The 20544-nt window shown below is 41.2% G+C and overlaps 1 protein-coding gene across 3 annotated transcripts in view; it reads left to right on the top strand.

Moving 5' to 3' along the window:
* prkcz (protein kinase C, zeta) overlaps nt 1-19990 on the top strand; it is a 144171-nt gene extending 124181 nt beyond the window's left edge. For all 3 annotated transcript variants that reach the window (XM_022200530.2, XM_022200531.2, XM_051949368.1), the window contains 2 exons: nt 8079-8194; nt 16444-19990. In XM_022200530.2, the coding sequence (XP_022056222.1) occupies nt 8079-8194; nt 16444-16531 (204 nt within the window). In that variant the 3' untranslated portion in view covers nt 16532-19990. The remainder of the gene's footprint in view (nt 1-8078; nt 8195-16443) is intronic.
* Nucleotides 19991-20544: the final 554 nt, after the last annotated feature.

Below are 20544 nucleotides of genomic sequence, written 5' to 3'. Positions count from 1 at the left end.
GGCACATGAGTGAGGTGGAGCCCTTTGTGTGTGTGTGTGTGTGTTGGTTAAAAATGGATGATATAGTCATAGACATTATGTGTAGACTCCCATTGCATGCCTCCCACTACTGTGGAGCAACAAGACAAATAAAAGTGAATTCCTTATGACACACACACACATTGACACCATCTGAAACATTAGCACCGGATGTGTGTGTGTTGAGGTTACAGTTGTGTAATTAAATAGTGTAGGTCTGACACACAAAATTATTCTAAACTGACATGAAAGAAGAATCGAGGCCATGCAATTTTAAAGACCTTCGCAGTGCAAAACTCTATGCTGAAGTCTTTATATAGTCGGTTTTTCATCAGCAGGTTGTAACAACTTAATTGATAACAGATAATGTAACAGAAATTGTGATGTGCTTAAAAAAAGTGAAATTTTAGATTACAACAAGATAGTATCAGTGTGCAAAATTGTTTGCACTCCCAATTTATTCCTTTTAGAATCTTGCCTTCTTCATTTTACAGTACTCACTCGTAATCAGGTAATTACTGAATGGGGTTGGATACTGCCGTATAAGCCAAGTATAAAAAGTGCTTTGCTGACATGCACAGATTCTGTGCATGTCTGGCAAAGACTCCAGATGTCTTAGTCTGAACCATCGCCTCCCACACATCAAGTTCTTTCACATATTCTTGCTTTCATCTTAAAGGATAAATTGAAATTCAGCATTAAATCATGAAAGCACTACCAAAAATGTAGCTATATGCTTTTGATGCTTGATATCCATTCAGTTTCTGTTTTTAAAGTAAAGTAACTTTGTGATTTTCTTAAATAGCAATGTTTTAATCCGTTAATACAAGCTAATGAGGGGCAGCTTTATTTATTATCATTATGGGAATAAAGATTTTTTTTTTTCTAAAACTGTTCCAATGGGGGGCTGCTCAGCGGCGTAGTGGTTAGCACTTTCGCCTTGCAGCAAGAAGATCCCTGGTTCGAATCCCGGGGTGGGCCTGGGATCTTTCTGCATGGAGTTTGCATGTTCTCCCTGAGTATGCGTGGGTTTTCTCTGGGCACTCCGGCTTCCTCCCACAGTCCAAAAAAAACATGCTGAGGTTAATTGACTACTCTAAATTGCCCGTAGGTGTGAATGTGAGTGTGATTGTTCGTCTATGTATGTAGCCCTGCGACAGACTGGCGACCTGTCCAGGGTGTCCCCTGCCTTCGCCCGAGTCAGCTGGGATAGGCTCCAGCACCCCCCGCGACCCTAGTGAGGATAAAGCGGTGTATAGAGGATGGATGGATGGATGTTCCAATTGGACCTATTCCAGTTTTTCCACTTTACATTTACTTTAGAAAAGCCCTATTATGCTACTTTATCAGACATTAGCACAAATGCTAATGTAAGGTGAATTAAGAGCATTTCTCTATCTTCATTGTTACTGTGTCCCTCATGGGACAATTAGGTGGAGTGGCAGGTAGTATAGTGGCACAAAAGAGGAGGAAAACCATTGTCAGAGTGTGTTAATGAGTGCTGCCTCAGTGCCTGTGAAGTGTACACCAAAGGCAAACTGGGGAGAGATATCAAAGCGGAGAGAAATCCTGAGCCCAGCGACAAAGCTCCCACGTAGTGCAGAGGGAAAACAAGTTGACAAAGCTGTGAGAGGTGGAGAAGCGACGCTCTCTGCCCTCAAACTAGAAACCTGTCTCCAGACCTGACAGGCCTGGAACGCCGCTACTGTTGTTACCACATATTAATATTCATCAGACATTTCCTGCAGGAGCGCAGAGTTTTCTCTCTGAAGAGATGACACATTTGAATATCATTTACCTGCCGTCCTCTTTTATTCCGTCTCCAAATGCACAGTTCTTTACTGCCAGAGAGGTGTCAGGTTGATGAGCACTGAGAAGAAATTGATCATTTGAAGGCAGATAGAACTGGATGTCATTGCTTTGACTTATTTTTCACTGATGCTGAAATGACATTTAAAAATGAAACAAAATGTCTCTTGTACTGCATGTTGTGGATGCTTTCAACATCAACATTAACAACAGAAAGCCAAAGACTGCAGGCACTGAACTGAAATTAAAGCAATTAGACAAAATGCTTATTATAAACCTGCCTTCCTCTGTAAATGCCCCACCCTGGTGACCTTTTAAAATGGAGATGGATTGTTTCTTGAAAGCAGAGAATGCACAACTGACATTTCTATACACAAGTGGTACAAATACTGATACCTCTGACACTTTTGTGATTAACCAAATTATATAGTGTCAAGTAATAAGGAGCAAACCTGGATTTTGGGACCCAGGGGTTTTTGAGCTTTTTACTGTCAATGTATCAGAAAAACACTAAGTCTCTTCACACAGCTGCAAGTTTGTCACTTGGCCCACTGAAGTCAGAGCATACATCAACTTTTACATGTTTCTGTTTGTGATGTTCACTGTGTGACAGCAGATCAGTCCAAAAAGCAGCAGGATATTTGAAAAGCTGTTTCACTCCTACAATTTAAACCTGCACTGAAGTGAAGGTACTTGGCCTCTCTGATGTTAATCTCCTTGTTCTTGTGGAGATGTGCTTGTACAGTGCAACAGAGAGAGCTGAAGCACCACTCAGAGTGTGTGATTAAGTGAAACACTGTTATTGTGTCTGTACACTACCGTTCAAAAGTTTGTGGTCACTTAGAAATGTTCTTATTGTTGAAAGAAAAGCATTTTTTTTCAATGAAGATAACGTTAAACTATTCAGAAATACAATCTAGAGATTGTTCATGTGATAAATGACTACTCCAGCTGAAAGCGGCTGATTTTTAATGGAATATCTTCATAGGGGTATTGAGGAACATTTCCAGCACCCATCACTCCTGTGTTCTAATGCTACATTGTGTTAGCTAATGGAGTTGAAAGGCTCATTGATGATTAGAAAACATGTGCAATTATGTCAGCACATGAATAAAAGTGTGAGTTTTCATGGAAAACATGGAATTGCCTGGGTGACCAAAACTTTTGAACGGTAGCGTATGTGTGTGATGCATGATTCCAGGTCTGTTGACTGCAGCATATCTCTAGTCACATTAACGCCTGCCTCAGATCAGGCTGACTGTCACATCGTCCAGTCATGTTCTGAAAGCATTGATGCCATTGGAATGCAGACACACACACACACTCAGTGACAGGTGCTGTGATGTGAGAACCAATGGCTCGCCTGTGTAGCTTTGGCACTCACTTACCTCTTTCATGTGCCCCTCTGGCCTCAGGGACACTTGCGGTGTGTGTGAAGGTTCCAGGCTCATTCCAGGCCTTCAGTACCCTTCATTACCACCACACAGAGCTTCAGCCTGCCCAACAACACATCAGAGAGACTGGAGAAAGTAGGAGGAGAGAGGAGAGGGATGTGAAAAGATAAAAGAATTGACAATGAGTAAGACAGACACAGGCGAAGAGGAGAAAGATGGAGACAGGATGTGAGGGGGTGAAACTGACAGGAGTGTAGGTAGGTGCGGAAAAAGCTGAAAAAGAAATCGGCAAATACAGAGAGAGGGAGAGATTTAGGGAAGGTGGGCCAATTTGATGAAGAGGGAGTGATAGGAAGCGAGAGAAAGTGAGTTGTTTTGTGTTTGTTTGTTTGAAGTCGTTCTCAGAAAGCTCTTTGAACCAATAACACTAATGAAGCACAGAAACCAGAGCCAGGAGCTTTGTAGGAACTAAACACAGACACACACACAGACACGTACAAGAAACAAGTCACGAGTGTTTAATAAAATCCTCAACAGTATTCAGAGCTAAACACCAAACAGGTTGTTGGTTTGTCTCAGTGACCCGTATGAGCACCACAGCAGTGATTCAGATAAGCCTCCTCCACGTAGTCCAGCTGATTTGTGCCAGATATGGAGAGCCATGTCCACTTTTTCAGAAAAGCATTGAAATTGGTACACTGGTATTATTTCAGGCCCTGAACACTGTCAGAAATGGAGCCATCCTAAATATGTCTCATTACAGCCATTATATTTTGTACCTAAACCAAATGATGTGTTTTGCACCATGAGCTAAACATGATTAGATTAGAAGAGATTAGATTACATTTTTTATTCGTCACAGTGTGGCAGTGAAAGGCAATGACTGTTCACCAGGCTTTATAAATACACAATTTTAAAATAGGTAAAAATATAAAATGCAAAAGAAAAATATAAATATTAACAAAAATACTAGTAGGTAAAACTATCATATACAAGAACAAACAGGTAAAAGGATGTATTTTTGGAGTGTACACTGTGCAAAAGGTAGCAGATGTGCAAAAGTGAGACTGTGCATTCACACTGATAATGTGCACTCTCTGTGATGTGGATGTGCAATGTTGCAATATTTACAGTTGTGTGTTTGTAGTTCTTGTCTGTGAGCTGCTGACTGGAGGTCAGAGTTGACAGTTCTGACAGCTTGAGGGAAAAAGCTCCTCCTGAGTCTCTCTGTTTTTTCCTTGATGAGGCGAAGGCGTCAGTCAGAGCACAGACACTCCAACAGTTTGTTGCGAGTTTGTTGAGGATCCTTCATGATCCTGTTTGCCCTGGCCATGCTCCTCCTGGTGTCTCTATGCTGCGCTCTGCTGACCTCAGCACCCTCTGATGAGCGTGTTGGACACGAGCAGTGCTGTTCCCGTTCATGATGACACCAAAAAACAATCTGCTCATATGTTTTCATGATCAACATAAAGTGTCAGGGTAAATAGTTCATGATGACATTGTGAGAATGAAATGACTAAATCTGAGAACTTTGGCTCGATTTAATATCAAATCATGTTGTTGACAGTTTTAAAAACGTGACCTTTCTGTTCATTAACTCAGACAACACAGTGACTATAAAGAGAAGAGCAATATTCACTATGACTTTCTTAGCCTTAATGAATGTGACACAAAGACTGACTTCAAAAATACAATTTCAAGAACACTTTTAATTGTTTTGTTATTGTTATTGTTGGATCTGTTCTTCACTGTCTCTTCCATATCGATAAAGAGCTGTGCACAGCAGCCCGTCTTACAGCCACGACTTGATAGTTTAAGGATCAGTTTGCCTATGAAATGGTTAACGACAGTGCTCTCCATTTCCACGTTTTCAGGCCAGAAGGTCACAAAGCTCTGCTTTGTTTACATCGACTCTCTAGAAGACTTTCCAGTGTTTGTTGTTGTCCAAGTATCTGCTGCTGTTCAATGCCACACATTTTCAGACCCAATGTTCTATTATCACACCCACAACAAACAAACTGGGTTGCCCTTTGCAAGCATGAAGAGGCAGATACAAGATGCAACTCTATAGAAAGGATGCTAGGAGAAAACAATTTAAAGCTATCACTCTGGAATAACATTAAATAATTTGTGCTGAAAATCAATACTGAATTTCTGATTCATAATTGTCTATGCCAAGTGTCTGGGTCCTGACAAATCCCTTACCGAGCTATGACACAGTATCTCCACTTGCAATTACAGCATGGGATACCTGGGATGGTAATGAAAGAGCAACAGAGGCTTTGATTTTTATGTCAGAGGCTACATCCAAAATCCTCCCAGAGCTCATTTCCATCTACTCTATGATTGCAGCAGGTCACCCCAGCAGGCCAGGGTGACTGGAGAGCACTGTGGTCAGTTTTTTCACAGGCAAGCACTTCATCCTCGAACTCTGAAGTTGTCTGGATATTGCAGATGCAGTGAAGTCTCCTAAAAGTGCACAGTTTTAGGTCAGTATAGATAAGACTATAAAGGAGACAGTGAAGAACAGATGAGACAATAACAGTATAGTCAAACATAAAATATTTTTTAAAGTCCATCACTGTGTTTGACACATTCTGGGTGAAGTTCACAACTTTCTGAAGATCCCATGTAGGTGATCATAATGCAAGATGGACATTTTTTGGTCTCTGAATAATTACAAGAAAACTAGTTTTGCTGAGGGCTGCACAGTGGCGTAGTGGTGGGTAGGACTTTCGCCTTGCAGCAAGAAGATCCCTGGTTCGTGTCCCGGCTTTCCCAGGATCTTTCTGCATGGAGTTTGCATCTTCTCCCTGTGCATGCGTGGGTTTTCTCCGGGCACTCGGCTTCCTCCCACAGCCCAAAAACATGCTGAGGTTAATTTATTTCTCTAAATTGCCCGTAGGTGTGAATGTGAGTGTTCATCTGTATGTGTGGCCCTGTGACAGACTGGTGACCTGCCCAGGGTGTCCCCTGCCTTCGCCCGAATCAGCTGGGATAGGCTTCAGCCCCCCCGCGACCCTAGTGAGGATAAAAGCTGTGTATAGAGAATGGATGGATGGATAGTTTTGCTGAAGACATTAACACAAAGTCTAGAACAAATGAAAGAGCATTCAAAATTGTATCCATTGTTTACGAATTTACAAGTATGCTAAAGATCACACTATCAGTAATTCAGGAACACAAGCTGATTGTAACTGTAGAAAACAGTTTGACAGGTGATATTTCCATGTGTCACCAGAATAATTCAATAGTGTGTAAAGCACTAAGGAACCATCAGTCAGTCAATTTAAGTTTGATGTTGGTTTATTCTCTATGTATTTAGCGGCTTAATGTATTATTAACATTATAAATTTTGCCAGGTTCAAACTACATTTTCTATTATTTTGATGGCTGCATTCCCCTGAACCTCTGTGTAACAAGAGTTGCAACACACAGTTAATGGTTTGTTTGGAAGAGAAAAACAGCATTGAGAAAGTACACTACAGTTAAAGTGTAAGTGTCCGAGGTGAAGTTGGAAAGTCTGAAGTAACCAATCAGTGAACAGCCTCAAATCACCCTGGTACTGGACAGATGGGTGACAAATGAAAGGTAAAACCAACATTATAAGTCTTATTAAGCTGCTGGGCCACCATGTCCTCCACCCAGTGGAGTGATGAACATGTTCTTTCAAAAGATATTCCCTCATTTGTTTTGATAAAGGTGGTGGAGAGCATTGTCGAACACGCTGATCCAAAATCTCACAGAGGTGTTCAGTTGGGTTGAAATCTGCCAACTCTGAAGGCATAGCATAGCATATGATTTACATCATTTTATAGTCATCAAACCATTCAGTGGCCCCTCATGCGCTGTGATGGAGACAATATTCTGTAAGAGACGACTTCTCTTAGGTTATAAATATGTCATCACAGGATAAAGTTAATCACTCAGAACAGTTTTGTATGACCGAAATAATGCCAGCAACAGCCTTCACAAACCAGCCAACAAGTCATTTACCTTTATTTTAAGCCTGCCTACTTTCAACCAGGTTTCTACACAATCAAAAACACCATGGAGAGCAAACCTGTGTACCTGTGGTCTTTCTGTGGCCATCTGACTTCATTGTGTTCTCATAAAATGTTCTCAGTGCACATTTTAACAGGATGAGGGACCAATGTGAAACCATGGAAACAAACCACACAAAAAACTCTCCTGGCTGAATCATTCGGGCACAATTATTCTGCTGCCTCAACCTTCTCCCTTCTGTTATTTTTCTCTCCGTCGTTCAGTCCTACTTTTCTTGCCACTGAGGAAATATAGCAACAGGATGCTCATCTTTGACTGTAGCAACACTGACCATATGGCAAAGAGCAACTGGGCTTAAACATGGTCCTTTCATTAGCCAATGCACAAGTGATTTGTATCTGCATTCTTTCTAATGACAAGCAATGGGCAACTTCCCTGGTGGCAAAAAAAAACCTCATTAGCATAGAAGTCAATGAGAAAATGACTCTACTTCTCACTTGTTTAATTACCTTTGTTAATATCATTAACATTATCTATTCACGTGTATATATTACAGTTTTTCTCAAGCCCCCCACGACCCTAGTGAGGATTAAGCATTGTACAGATAATGGATAGATGGATGGATGGTATATATTATTATCTTGAAGTAAACATTTTGTATTAAAGTCAGAACAAATGAGAAATGGATGCGCCTTCACTTGTGGTCTCAGACTTATGGTCTTCACTGTATATGGGCCAAAAGCTGCTTATTTAGAAAAATAAACAGCATGAACATTAAGGAGTTTTGACCCTTCACTTGTGCTCTCATTCTTGTTATACTTAATACATAATGATATGTATGTTTTTCATCAGCTGGAGAAGAAAGAGATGACACCACCCTTCAAACCTCAAATCTCTGATGAGTACGGCCTCGAAAACTTTGACACCCAGTTTACTAATGAACCAGTGCAGCTAACGCCGGATGATGAGTAAGTACTGCTTCTTCAACTGACATTTCTGCCTCCATTACAGTCAATCTTATGTGAATAATTACAAACGTTATTTCATGTATGCATCGGTTAAACTCAATGAATCTACACATTTCTATATGAAGGTCTTAAAATTTATAGCTTTCCCATTAAAAAAACAAGATATTTGGGTTTTTCCTCTTTGTTCCACTGTTGTTTTTGTGACTATCCAGGTTAATACATATTGTTTGAAGACCCCCTCCAGTTGTTAGTGAAACCCCTACAGGAAGTCGTTGAGTTGCAGATAGAGCCTTTCCAGTCAGCTACTGTCGCCATTTACTTTCTGTCAGACTCACAGACGAGTGTTTGTGGAGCACAACTCATAGAGCTACAAAATCCTCATTTGTAGGAAATTTGTCAGGTTGAAATGAACCAGAATTTTGCTTTGAGTTCGTATTCTGCTCAGAAAGCTGCAGCTAATGTTACTTTACATTCATGTTACCTCAACGCCTGCTGAGGCTTCTGCATACGCACTGATGGTTTTGTCCCTCGTAAATGTAGCAAGGCTAGCTAGTGTTAGCATCCTTAGTGTCACAGGTCCAGATGTGTTGGACTATCAAAACCCACAGCAGCTTTATACCCTCAGCACTATTACAGTAATGTGCCAGGGTCACAACCTTGGCCAAGAAGTGGGAACTATACAATAGTGTGAATGAACTGCCTGGGGTGTTTGGATTGAAGTGATGTGGTATCCAGTCACACAGGCACTGCAAGACAATCATATTTCAGTAGTGACACCATCAGTCAGTGCTAAAAATGTACCTTCTCTGAGGAAAAATATATAAGGAGTTCAGTCACTGCAGAAAAGAAAATATAAAGAGCACATTTCAATTTCAGTCTTTTATCATGTTACTTATCTTTGCTTGTTTTTTTCAATACTGTTTTCTGTGTTGCTTCTACTATTTTGTATCTTACAATTGAAATTTAGTATTTTGCTTTTCAATTCTGTCACAATGAATAAAACAGCATCATACCACAGCACTAGTCACCACTAGGACTATACTATGATTGTACTTTATAGGTGGAGATGTGTCCAGTTATGTAAAGGGTCGATTCTGTCATGGTCGAACCGAGGTTTTGAAAGAGCTCCCATTCAAAATGTATTTTTGCATGAACACTGGGTGTTGTGCCATCTTCTCAGAGGAGTTCTGCTTCCAATAAAGAAAAACATCCCCCCATGAGTCCCAACACTGAAGTCTTTATCCATCAAGGGCATTGTTTTCATTAATACAAACATGTAACCTTCAGGATCTGACAAAAGCCGTTGTATAAGATTTAACTTTCGAGAGGAAAGGCTGCAGAGATCTGGCACAGCAACAGACACAACAGGCTCCGCTGCTGCAGACTGTCTGTAGCTGCAACATGAACACACAACCATGGCCTTGTTTTCCTCTGTGCTGTCACAAAATGGCTTCCATAAGGCTCTGGCAGGCCTTGCCAATACGTATTACCAGGCTTATGTCAGACAATATTTTCATTTATATCCATGTTGGATTGATTGTTCTGGCTCCACCATTTAGACTTCTCCTGCAAAGCAGTTATTGGACTGGTTGTAGCCAACCATTTCTCAACAAACCTACTGCTCAAAAGCAGAGACTGAACTGAAAGTTCCCCTCACTCCAAAAAATGGAATTCTTATTAAAATTAATGAATGACAACAAAGCCAGTGTGGAAAATATTAGGTGAAAATACACCATTACAACAAGACATCTTACAGCCTGGATGAAGGGTTTAAGATGTTGCTCACAGTTTCCTTACTTTGGTTCTCTCCACATCAAAAATGTGGAGGGGCAGAGTGTATGTATTTCACTGTCAAAACTGAGTAGTGTTGAGGTACCTTAGCTTTGGGCATTACAGTTTTGGTCTCAACATTCAGATTGCAGTCATGATTTGAAAAAAATATCTTTGAATTTGCCACTGAACAAAATTGACAGGGAGCTTGGTGTTTACATTCAGTGTGAGCTCCACATGGTGCCGGTTGATTGACCAGTACCAGGCTAACCTTGCTAGCATGTTGTTGCTAACAGCTGGTGCACTGGTGGAAATCCTTAACTGTGACTACAAGTTTGAAGCAGATTTGGTCATACAATCTACAGAGGATGGTGTGCATGTTTGGTACCAATAATCATGTGTAGGCAGCCTATGTTAGGAGAACTGTAGGATCCTGCTTTGGTTTACTGGTACATTCCATCAAATATTTCTCGGTGTGTAGATCTATCCAGCTGGGGATAAGGTAGAACTATCCTGTACACAGGAACAGTTAAGATGGTTGAAGACTGAACACAAAGACCAGACTGGCTTACTTGTACATCTTAGCTTACCGAGCTCATTGTACAGTAGGCGGGATTCATCCAGGCAGCACACAACACACACGTTAGCACTGTTGCTAACACACACGTTAGCACTGCTGCAACGTTTGGCGTCCTAACTGTCCTTATAGGAAAACAGTAGTGCTGAGAAAAAGCAATGTTGCCATACAGATTTATTCATATAATCTAATGTCGCAAATTCCAAATTAGGCTCAAGATTATCATGTTCTTGCAACATATTGCATGCTTTGGTCTTCAACCCTGGTGTCAGAAAGTTTGAGTAGGGGTCACTCTTCAGGACATATACATATTCTGGAGCAACATCCAAGACAAACCAATTGATGGAGACCTGTCTGGAATGGATCATGATTATCTTTACCTCCTCCCACCCCTGACTTCAGCTGAAGCAGAATTAGGATTCATGCTGTCAGAAACTGGCATTATCACTGTAAAGTTGTTGACCATGCTATACTTAGTGGCCTTATTAAATGCCCATCATGTTCTGCACCACTGACAGATGTTTATGGGTAACTACCATCGCTCTCTCACAGTTTGAAGGTGATGCACACCTCTGCTGTTCACCAGACATTGATCTTCAAGACAGCCTCAGTGGCTGAGCTAATTAAGGGGCTGCAGTGAGATGCCTCTGAAAGTCATCCTGGCTCATTTGTGACGAGGTTTGATGATGAGAGTGTGTGACAGACTTTTGGGGAAGCAGCTGCAGAAGAAGTTAGGGTAGCGAGGTGGTGGGGGGAGCGAGATGAGTGGGAAAGCAGGGTGGAGAGCACATTGCCAGTTCAGTAGTGGAGATATCAACTTGGCATCAAACACCATGGCACATCAAAAGAAGACGCACGCCTCCTCCCTGCGTCTCGCACTTTATCTCCTCATCCCTTTCTCTTCCCTCTGTTACCAAGGAGAGGGGCTGACGTCGCCCACTCCTGCTAGGAGGGGGTGATTCAAAAAGCTCTCCCGTCTCCCCTCTCTCCCACTCATGATGGGCTTGGCACAAGAAGAAAGAAAAGTGAGAGCCGAGTAGGGAGAGAGAAGGGTAAACCCTCCATGTTACAGATTTACATTGGGACATTAAAAACCAGGATTGCTGGGAGCCCTTGCCAGCATAGTGAGGGGAGGGCGAGAGAGGCTTTCGTTTTTCTGTGCCAGTTGCCCGTCTTAGAAAATGGCTGCCTCAGCCAGTGCCTTCGGAAGCATACTTTGGTCTTTTCTGACCTTGATTCTTGGTGATTGATTGTAGGGTTCTGATGATTGTGACTACGACCACGATACTGTTCTAGTCTGCCTGGTCAACCTGGTGTTAATCCTCACACAGCAGAGGCTGTATTCAGGGAAATCATTCACTCATTAAATAATTTATTCTATCTTCCCCCAGTTCTTTCTTTACTGCAAAAACAGTCTTAAAATCAAATGAGACAAGTCATATGTGACAGCCTATGTGTCAGAAGGGTTCCTGTGGGCCTTCAATGTTGGTCTCTGGGACAGTCCTGCTGCATGTTAAGCATTGTTCTCACACTAAAGAGTGTGATTGTTTATCAGTTAAAATACTGAATTACATATGGCATTATGGTCAGTGTTGCATTCATCAACAAATACTGATGGAAAAAATAGACAGGACTTTTCACAATGAAAACAGGCGACAACTCCTGATCTCACTGCATACCTCCCAAATTTGCACTTAATTATATCTACTAATATTTTTGTCTCAACTTAAGACACAACTGTGCTGTTACTAAAATTTGCGTCGCATTTGGTCAGAACACAGCGTGACTAATCCAAACTGTCTCTAGCTGGATGAACACTGCCGTGAGTGGTGACTCTCAGATTTCAGCTCCACACAGTCGTCAGTAGCAATCTGAACCACTGACGTTAAAATGATTTCTTAGATTGTGAAATGTTCAGCGTTATAATGTTAATTTCCAGTACAAATTGCTAGTCTTTTCCAAAATCCTGTTGTAATGATGTCTTGTGATCCCCGTGCTTTACTCCCCTGATCCTGTTCTGTCTCTCTCTTACTTTATTTGCTCTTCTGTCCCTTCCTCTTCTCTTCATTCTGCATCTGGTAACGCTTTCAAGTCATCCAAATCTGACAAAATGTGGGTTGAGCACACTGTTTGCTTTGGTCGCCTCCCAAACCTTCTCCCTTCTTTTTCATGAGTCCCTCTCTGTGGTCTTTCTTTATGCCTCCTTGTTCTCCATAGAACTCCAGAACAGAAAAAAAAAAACATTTTCTAAATCTAATTGTTGTCTTGTTTGTTGACCTACTCCTACAATGAGGGTACTTCACATGAGATCAGGAAAAATATTTGCTTCATCAATATGCTAGTCAGTACACTCAGAAAGACACTGTAGCAGTCCATTCACTTGTCCTAGTGCTCTATGTGGGTGGGATCTTCAACCTGTTCAACACTGCCGGTGGCCCTTAAAGTGAGACTCCCACCCACCTGGTAGACCAGGAGGTCGACCAGTGAACGCACCTATTGTTTTAACTTCAAAGCCCTCAGTTCAGTGTCTACAGGGAGAAAGCCTCGTGGCCTTTCTCAGCAAGAGGCCTCCTTTTTGGGTTTCAGTCCTTCATCTCACCATCGCCACACACACACACACACACACACACACACACACACACACAGGGAAAGAGAGAGAGAGAGAGAGAGAGATGAGTAAACAGCCTGTTGCTGCAGGAGAAGAAGGCAGTAGTGTTGCTAAGGGAGTACATTATTTTTACCCATCCACTCTGAGCCCACTATTTATGGAGTTCCACTCCAGTTACCTGTGATTATGCCTTTGTTAATGGAAGCGGCATACTCAGGAAACAAAAAAGCAGTCCGAGTTCCTCCACTGATTAGTCTACATCATGTTTTTTCTGTCTCGCTTGACAGTGAGACATTAAAGGATGCCATTTTACTGAATTCATTCCAGAAAAAAACTGACGAAACATTGGCTTATCAGGTAGCTTCCAGATGATGCACAGCTGTATACTAATGACAGCAGCAGTTATTAAATATATCTTTAAATGCTGTTTTAGTTGCATACATGTTAGTTAAAGATCTTTAAAACGGCAGTGAGCAGATGAAAACCGATGAAAACAACTGCTGCATAATCAAACCATCAAGAACTTATTCAGCATTTGTGAATACCAACTCTGAACCCTTGATCTGGCCATACAAATCACTATTAGAACTTTCAGTTGAAGGTAATGAAACAACTTTAAAAGGTTTACAAGAAAATAATTAGGAAAAAACTTTGAGTTTTGTAATTAGCTTTGAATGTGGTCAAAACGACTGAGTGCTAGTCAGTCACAGTAGCTCTGAGTGCTCCCAGCTCTACGTTTTCTATTCTGTAATAGACAGCTTGCTGTTGGTCAATAGTGCAAAGTACACCAATACTGTACTCCAAACAACAGATTTAGCGGCAGTATAGGGAATCCAATACTTGTAGTTGTTGTGACATCTTAAGATTGATCAAATGATAAAATTAGACGAATGGGATGTGTGAATCAAATTGAAGAGCGAATACTGATAAGATTGGGAGACCTAACATGTCAACTGATGTTATGAGTACAATAAATAATCCTGTGGACCGCGGCAACCCAACAGAAGCTTATGGAGTCCATAAAAGGCAAAAGACAGGAAGTTCATGTCCTCTCTACGTCAGGACTCATGAGTTGAAACCTCGGGCTCGCTCAGCCAAGCAGAAATAATGCCAACCTAGCAAGAGTACAAAAGAGGAGGTGGTCTAACTTTTGATATGATTACTTCATGTTAGGCATGCCGCGATTTTTGAAAAACACGATTTAATTAAACCATGAATCGCGATGTGGCCTCCACGCCAGCAGAGGGCGCACTCGAGTGAAACTACGTTCTCTATATGTGGCGCCACTCCAGCTACAACAGGAAGTGGTGGAAGGAAAATGAAAAACAATACCCACTGCTTTCTGCTGTAGCAAAAGCCTTCCTCTCTGTACCAGCCATCTCTGTCTCTAGTGAAAGGGTCTTTTCAACAGCAGGGGATATCGCGACGGCGCAGAGATCTCAGCTATTGCCTGAGAATGTAGATGTGCTGGTATTCCTTAAAAAGAACATGTAAAAAAGAAAGAAAGGGGAGAACAGGGGGACGAGGGGGCTAACTTGGCAAAGACTTGTTTATCTGAAAAGTTTTTATTTATTATTTATTTATTTAATGTGGGATGTTTCTCCATTCATTTATTTTAAGAGAAATTATATTTTAAGTCATTCTTTATTTTTTTATTAGGAATTTATATTAAATTGGTATTCAATTTTTGTTCAGACAAAAATAAATATGCCTTAGTTTGTGCCTGGCTTATCTACCTCAGGAATTAAAAAAAAAAAAAAAATTCTCTGATGCAGTATTGATTTGAAAAGAGTGTAAAAAAAAAAACACAAGTTTTGTTATGTTCGTATAATGTCTTAGTTTATTCTACAATTCTGCAATGTCATTTAGCAGACGGTTTTGTCCAAAGCGACGTACAACACAAGCAAGAATTCAGACATAAGGAAAAACCTGTAGTAAGTGCAAAAAGTGCTTCAAGTTTATGCCTGTACTGATTTATTGAAAAGAAGGCAGTAGGCCTATTGTTAAAAAAAGAAAAAACAGGATGTGAGAGTTGATAAAACAGTCTCCACTTTCCAGTCATTTGCTATGCAGGTATAAAGAGGATAAGAAAAAAACAGTATTGTTAAAAAAAAAAAAAAAGAAGAGGAGAACTGATACAATTTTTTTGTCATTCGCTGCTAGGTCTAATTTGTATTGTAAAGAGCATAAGAGAAACACTACAGTATTGTTAAAAGAGAAATAATAATAATAATAAAAAATCAGTCATTTGCCTGTAAATTAATTTTGTGTTGTACATGATTCGAATCGTGATTCGAATTGTATCGTGAGTTGAGTGAATCGTGGCATGCCTACTTCATGTGTATCCTGATTGGGTCTTAAGATGATGGGTCGTGGCTTCCAGAATGGAAGAAGAGTGTTTAAGAGAAGGTATATAAGACGATGTAACGCTTTGTGTAGTCAGTTAAAATCTCAAAATTTTGCTCTTCCAGCCTCTGTATTGGATAAACATTATTCGCATCAGACTCTGAAGGCTGCTTGAAGACTCTTTCTTGAAAACTTTATGAAGACTCCAACTGTTGATCCAGAATTGATGTTTGACAAAGCTGCCTGATCATCACTGAACCTTTAGCAGTCAGACCGAGTCACATCATGGGTGCTGCGGCTCAGTTGGGAGAGCCGGTTGTCTGCTGAACAGCTTTGACAGCAGGTTCCTCCTGAACATGTACTGAAGTTTGTAAGGTTTAGCAACTGGAAGCATTTCAGTGGTGGTTTGAAGATTGAGGCTCTGGGTTACTGATCAGAAGAAAGAGGTGACGCCTCATCATCATCATTATCACCCTACACTCTGACCCCAACAGGCTGTAATATGCTAAGAAAAAAGAATTTTAAATCACTTTAATGTATTTGTAGAAAATAACATCTTCTTCTCCTTGTGCTGGTAAATGCCAATATTCGGGGTTGAGGTATTAAATCAGGAACCAAAGACTCAGACCAGTTGTGCCAGTATGATTAGAAAACATGCCATAGAAAATTCTTCTGTCCGTGCTGGGAAACTCTGAGCAAATCTGTCCAAGCTCAGGGTGATAACAAGCTTGCTGTCATTTAGATTATCTCACCATGATGTCGTTTCAAAACCTAGGCGTGGCAGGATTTATTGAGCATTAAGCTCAGTTTAACTTTACCTTCCTTTTTGAGCAAAATGCACGGTGACAGTGGATCTGAGAGCAGCTGGGTCTGCTGCTAATAGCACTGTGCTCTGGGTCTGTGATGAAACAACACCCTTAATTCTCCTTTCCGTCTCCCTCTCCTCAGGGACGTCATCAAGAGAATAGACCAGTCAGAGTTTGAGGGATTTGAATACATCAACCCCCTGCTGCTATCCACAGAAGAGTCTGTATGAAGGAGAGGCCAGCTTCCTCCTTCGCCCACCAACTGTCTGTCCAAGCTGCCGTTTCAGCCAAAAAAATCACTCGCAAGCCAACTCTGAAAGGCGAGGAAAAGGAGGAGGAAGAGTATAGGACAACAGGGAGGACGAACTCACCCTCTGGACCTGTCAACAAGGCAAAGCAAACTGGAGTAGGGGAGAGTTTCCTTTCTGGATGATTCCGATTGTGTCGTTTGGGTACCAGACTGTTCGTATCGGCATCCACAAGGAAAACAGAGACACCGGACTACAACATTCCCTGTCGTTACGTTGTCTATTTTTCTGTCTCAGCTTCGTTCATTTTCCCCTCAGAATGTCCATTCTCGTGTCAAAGCACAACCAGCTTTGTCATTTCAAAAGAGACATGTTTCATTCTGTGCCTGCCATCATGAACACATTTCAGCCCGTCTCACATCCCTGGATGAATATGACAGTTCTGATGAAGAACTTGAAGTGATTTTATGTGCACTTTTTTTCTAAAAAAAACAAAGTTAATTTCTTTTTTTTTCTATCTTGTAGGGGGGCGATGCCTCACACAAAACAAGAATGTACAATGACAAAGAAAAAAAATAAGTTATTATTGTGTATTATAATGTAGGTAGTGAATCCAAAATTGACGATGCCTTTTTATTGATGCAAGTGGCACATTTTCATCCATAACCACAACCTCCCTTTTCTTTTCTTTTTTAAAAAAAAAATCTTTTATGATTTTCTCAAACAATGGGGGGAAACACTAACAGGGAGACAACTTTTTATTTAAGAAGTGCCTCAAAGCTCAAATTAATTACCGCATCTCTGATTGCACTTATCTCTTATTGGACATTTCTTCACCCATCATGGCTTCAGCAGGTAAAGCAGCTGAAAGCTATGGCTGCCTGGGTCCAAACTCCTCCAATTTGTTAAGGAATCAATATGTTTGGAGCTCAGTAGCCTGCCTCAGAGATGACTTAATTCAAAAAAAATCAGTGTGAAACAAATTATCTCCAATCTATGAATTGACAAGAGCAGCATCTAAGCAACATCAGACATGCCTAAAACTGGTGGCGACAAGAGACAAAATGCTCAAAGGTAAAGCTGGATGTATAGATAGTGAAAAGTAAAGATTGTGTCCCACTCACCAGGAATTTCACACTTTATCAGTCTGAGATGATCAGCTGGGTGCTGTACAGCAGACACCACACAGCCCTGTATGTCAAAACACCATATAAAGGTATATGAAGGTAATGGTATACTCGCTGCCAGTTGCAGTCTGGCAGCTTTAGAAACACATACAGCATACCGGACTGAAAAACAAAGCATTTCATGGGCTCCAGCTACCGCAGTGTGTACAGGCTTCCTGGCTGAGCTTGGGTTCTTCCTCACCAGCTGCCACTGTGTGACCATCTGCAGCCGCTCAAAAATACCATTCGACCTGGTGGTTGTGCTGCCTCGTCTCATCTCCATTTCCACTTTGGGCTCACTGTGTGTGTCCATCTCTGCCCTGAGGCCGGTTCTATCTGCTGCAACTGTCGCTCAGTGATGCTTGAATTGACTCGATTGCTCCTTTGGTTGTGAAAGTCCACATGAAATGTCAGTTAGGAATCATGTTAAAATGATATTTAAATGTGTTCTTCATGTTGCTGCAGTGCTAACGGACTGGACTATTGTGCAGAGTCCAAACATTATGATCATGTGGACAGTAAACAAGCATGTGACCAGATCTGAGTGCACATGACTGCGGTTCCCCAGGTGGAGACGGGGAACCCAAGGCTACAGTGACCCTAAAATGGACGGATGGATGAATGAATGAATGACATGAATGATTCTTAGTCTTGCTTTTTAACTGTATTGCCATGTGTCCCGATCTAATGTTCTAAATGTTTCCAGTTTCAGCTCACTGTACTGCATTTAGACACAGTTCTTTTAAAACAGATTGTGATTTAAACTGGTGCATTAAGAAGTTTTGTTAAGTCAAAAATAAAAGTAAAACATGTTTAAATTCCCCTAAAGTATCAGCAAGAAGTGCTGTTTTGGTACTGGTGTCAGTATTGACCAATTTTAAGTCAGAAATCATGATATTCATCAGTTCCAACGCCATTTACTTTCCACAATCTTCTGTCAGTTCTTGTTCCATTATGCTGTGGAGGTTGGGGTCACTTGGAATGTTCTGGCTGAGTTTATTACCCGGTGTAAAGACAGACAAACACGTGATAGTCTGCACTCTTATGTCTGGGAATCAGAGGCTTAGCTTGCCTCTATATGCCATCCGTCACACACTGCTTCATCCTCATCAGGGTCATAGGGGGGCTGGATTCTATCCCAGCTGACTTAGGGTGAAGGCTCACCTGGACAGGTAGACACAGAGACAAACAAGCACACTCACATTCACACCTAGGGACAATTTAAAATCACCACTTAACCTGAGAACCTGGAGAAAACCCACACATGCACAGGGAGGACCATCAAAATCCACGCAGAACGATCCCAGGCCGGGATGCAAACCGGGGATCTTCTAGCTGCAAGGCGACAGTGTTAACCACCGATCCACTGACTGCAGCCCATAAGCTCATCAATTCATCCAAATCAGAATGTCACACCCCCAGCTGCTGGTGCACAGCAAGTACACACACAATGAGAAGCCAAGAGTTTTTAAGTAAACGGTCAAGTTTTAGGCTGTTTCTAATTCAGCCATCTTCATATACTGCCACCTTTACACACAACAAACAACATGGAACCAAATGTAGACTTGAACTGTTGAAAGCCTGGTAAAAATAAATAAATAAATAAAAATCATACACGTATAACACATCTGTGAATATCAACTACGAGCACAAATTAAAGTCACCAACAGAAGTCTTTGCCTCTGAAGCAAGCTCAGTGTCGCTCCCTACATCCGTGTGCTTCCGAAGAAAGAAGAGCTCGCTATTGGCTGAGAAATATTTGATGAAATCTGACCAATTAGATAACCACATAATAGGATTAATTAGCTGATCCCATGTCAACAGGTCTCAATTAGCTGGAGGGCCTTTACAGGCAGGGAAGAAGCAGATAGAGGGGAGATAATGAAGCAGTTTCACAGTCACCAATTAGTCCAACAGACACACAGCTAGAAATCCCTTCAACATTCAAGGAACTTTCCTCTTCCACCCTCCCAAACTCAGCTCATTGCTGCATTGTATTAATGTAGTGTTTTTGTTGACCATTTTACACACTATGTGATACATTGGTGGCATTTTTTTCCCCCTAAGGGACCAATGGATAAACTGGGAGTCCTTGAATCCACCTAACAGAACACTAAAGGCCATTCAAACACCAATAGAGAAATATTCTTTAAAAATGTATGAATTCAGACCATGATTTTTGGTTTAACATAATGCTGGTTGTATCTGCTTCATTTTGCTTTACTGCATCTTTGTAAATATGTGTAATTATTAAAAATGATACTGGTTTTCCGTGCATGGAGTCCCTCCTTTTTTGCAGACGACGGCAGTAGAATCGTTGCAGATGCTACATTTTTGGGCGAGGTGACCTGGGAAAAGGCCTCACACAGCAGCACATCCTCTGATCACCACTTACTCTGTTCATCCAACTTGAGCGGAGAAGGCAATTAACCAATGTTCATCATCTAACACCATTCTCTGTGTCTATTCTAGAGAAAATAAAGTGTTTACTAGAATACTGAAAAATGTGCAGAGGAGCGTTCGGCTGATTTCATCAGCTCGGTTACATTCTGTGAACTTCAGGCCAGTGTGCACATTTTTCTTTGACCCCTGCCGTTTACCGTATATATCTACTTATATATCGCATCTTGCTAAGTGGGTTTGGAGGAAGACAATTAGCCAAAGACAGAAACCTTTGTAAATTTATGCTGACAAGAAAGAGAAGTTGCACACAGTCCGTATCTTTGCTACCCTGATGGTTCAATACTGTAAAACGGGGCTATAAGGGACAGCGGAGTAATAAGGGACACTTTTCTGGAAAATGTTTTAAATGTAATTCTGCGGTTTTTA

This window comes from Acanthochromis polyacanthus, chromosome 6 (genome assembly GCF_021347895.1).
Source record: "Acanthochromis polyacanthus isolate Apoly-LR-REF ecotype Palm Island chromosome 6, KAUST_Apoly_ChrSc, whole genome shotgun sequence".
Classification (NCBI taxonomy): Eukaryota; Metazoa; Chordata; class Actinopteri; family Pomacentridae; genus Acanthochromis; species Acanthochromis polyacanthus.
This window is presented reverse-complemented; position numbering and strand designations above follow the sequence as displayed.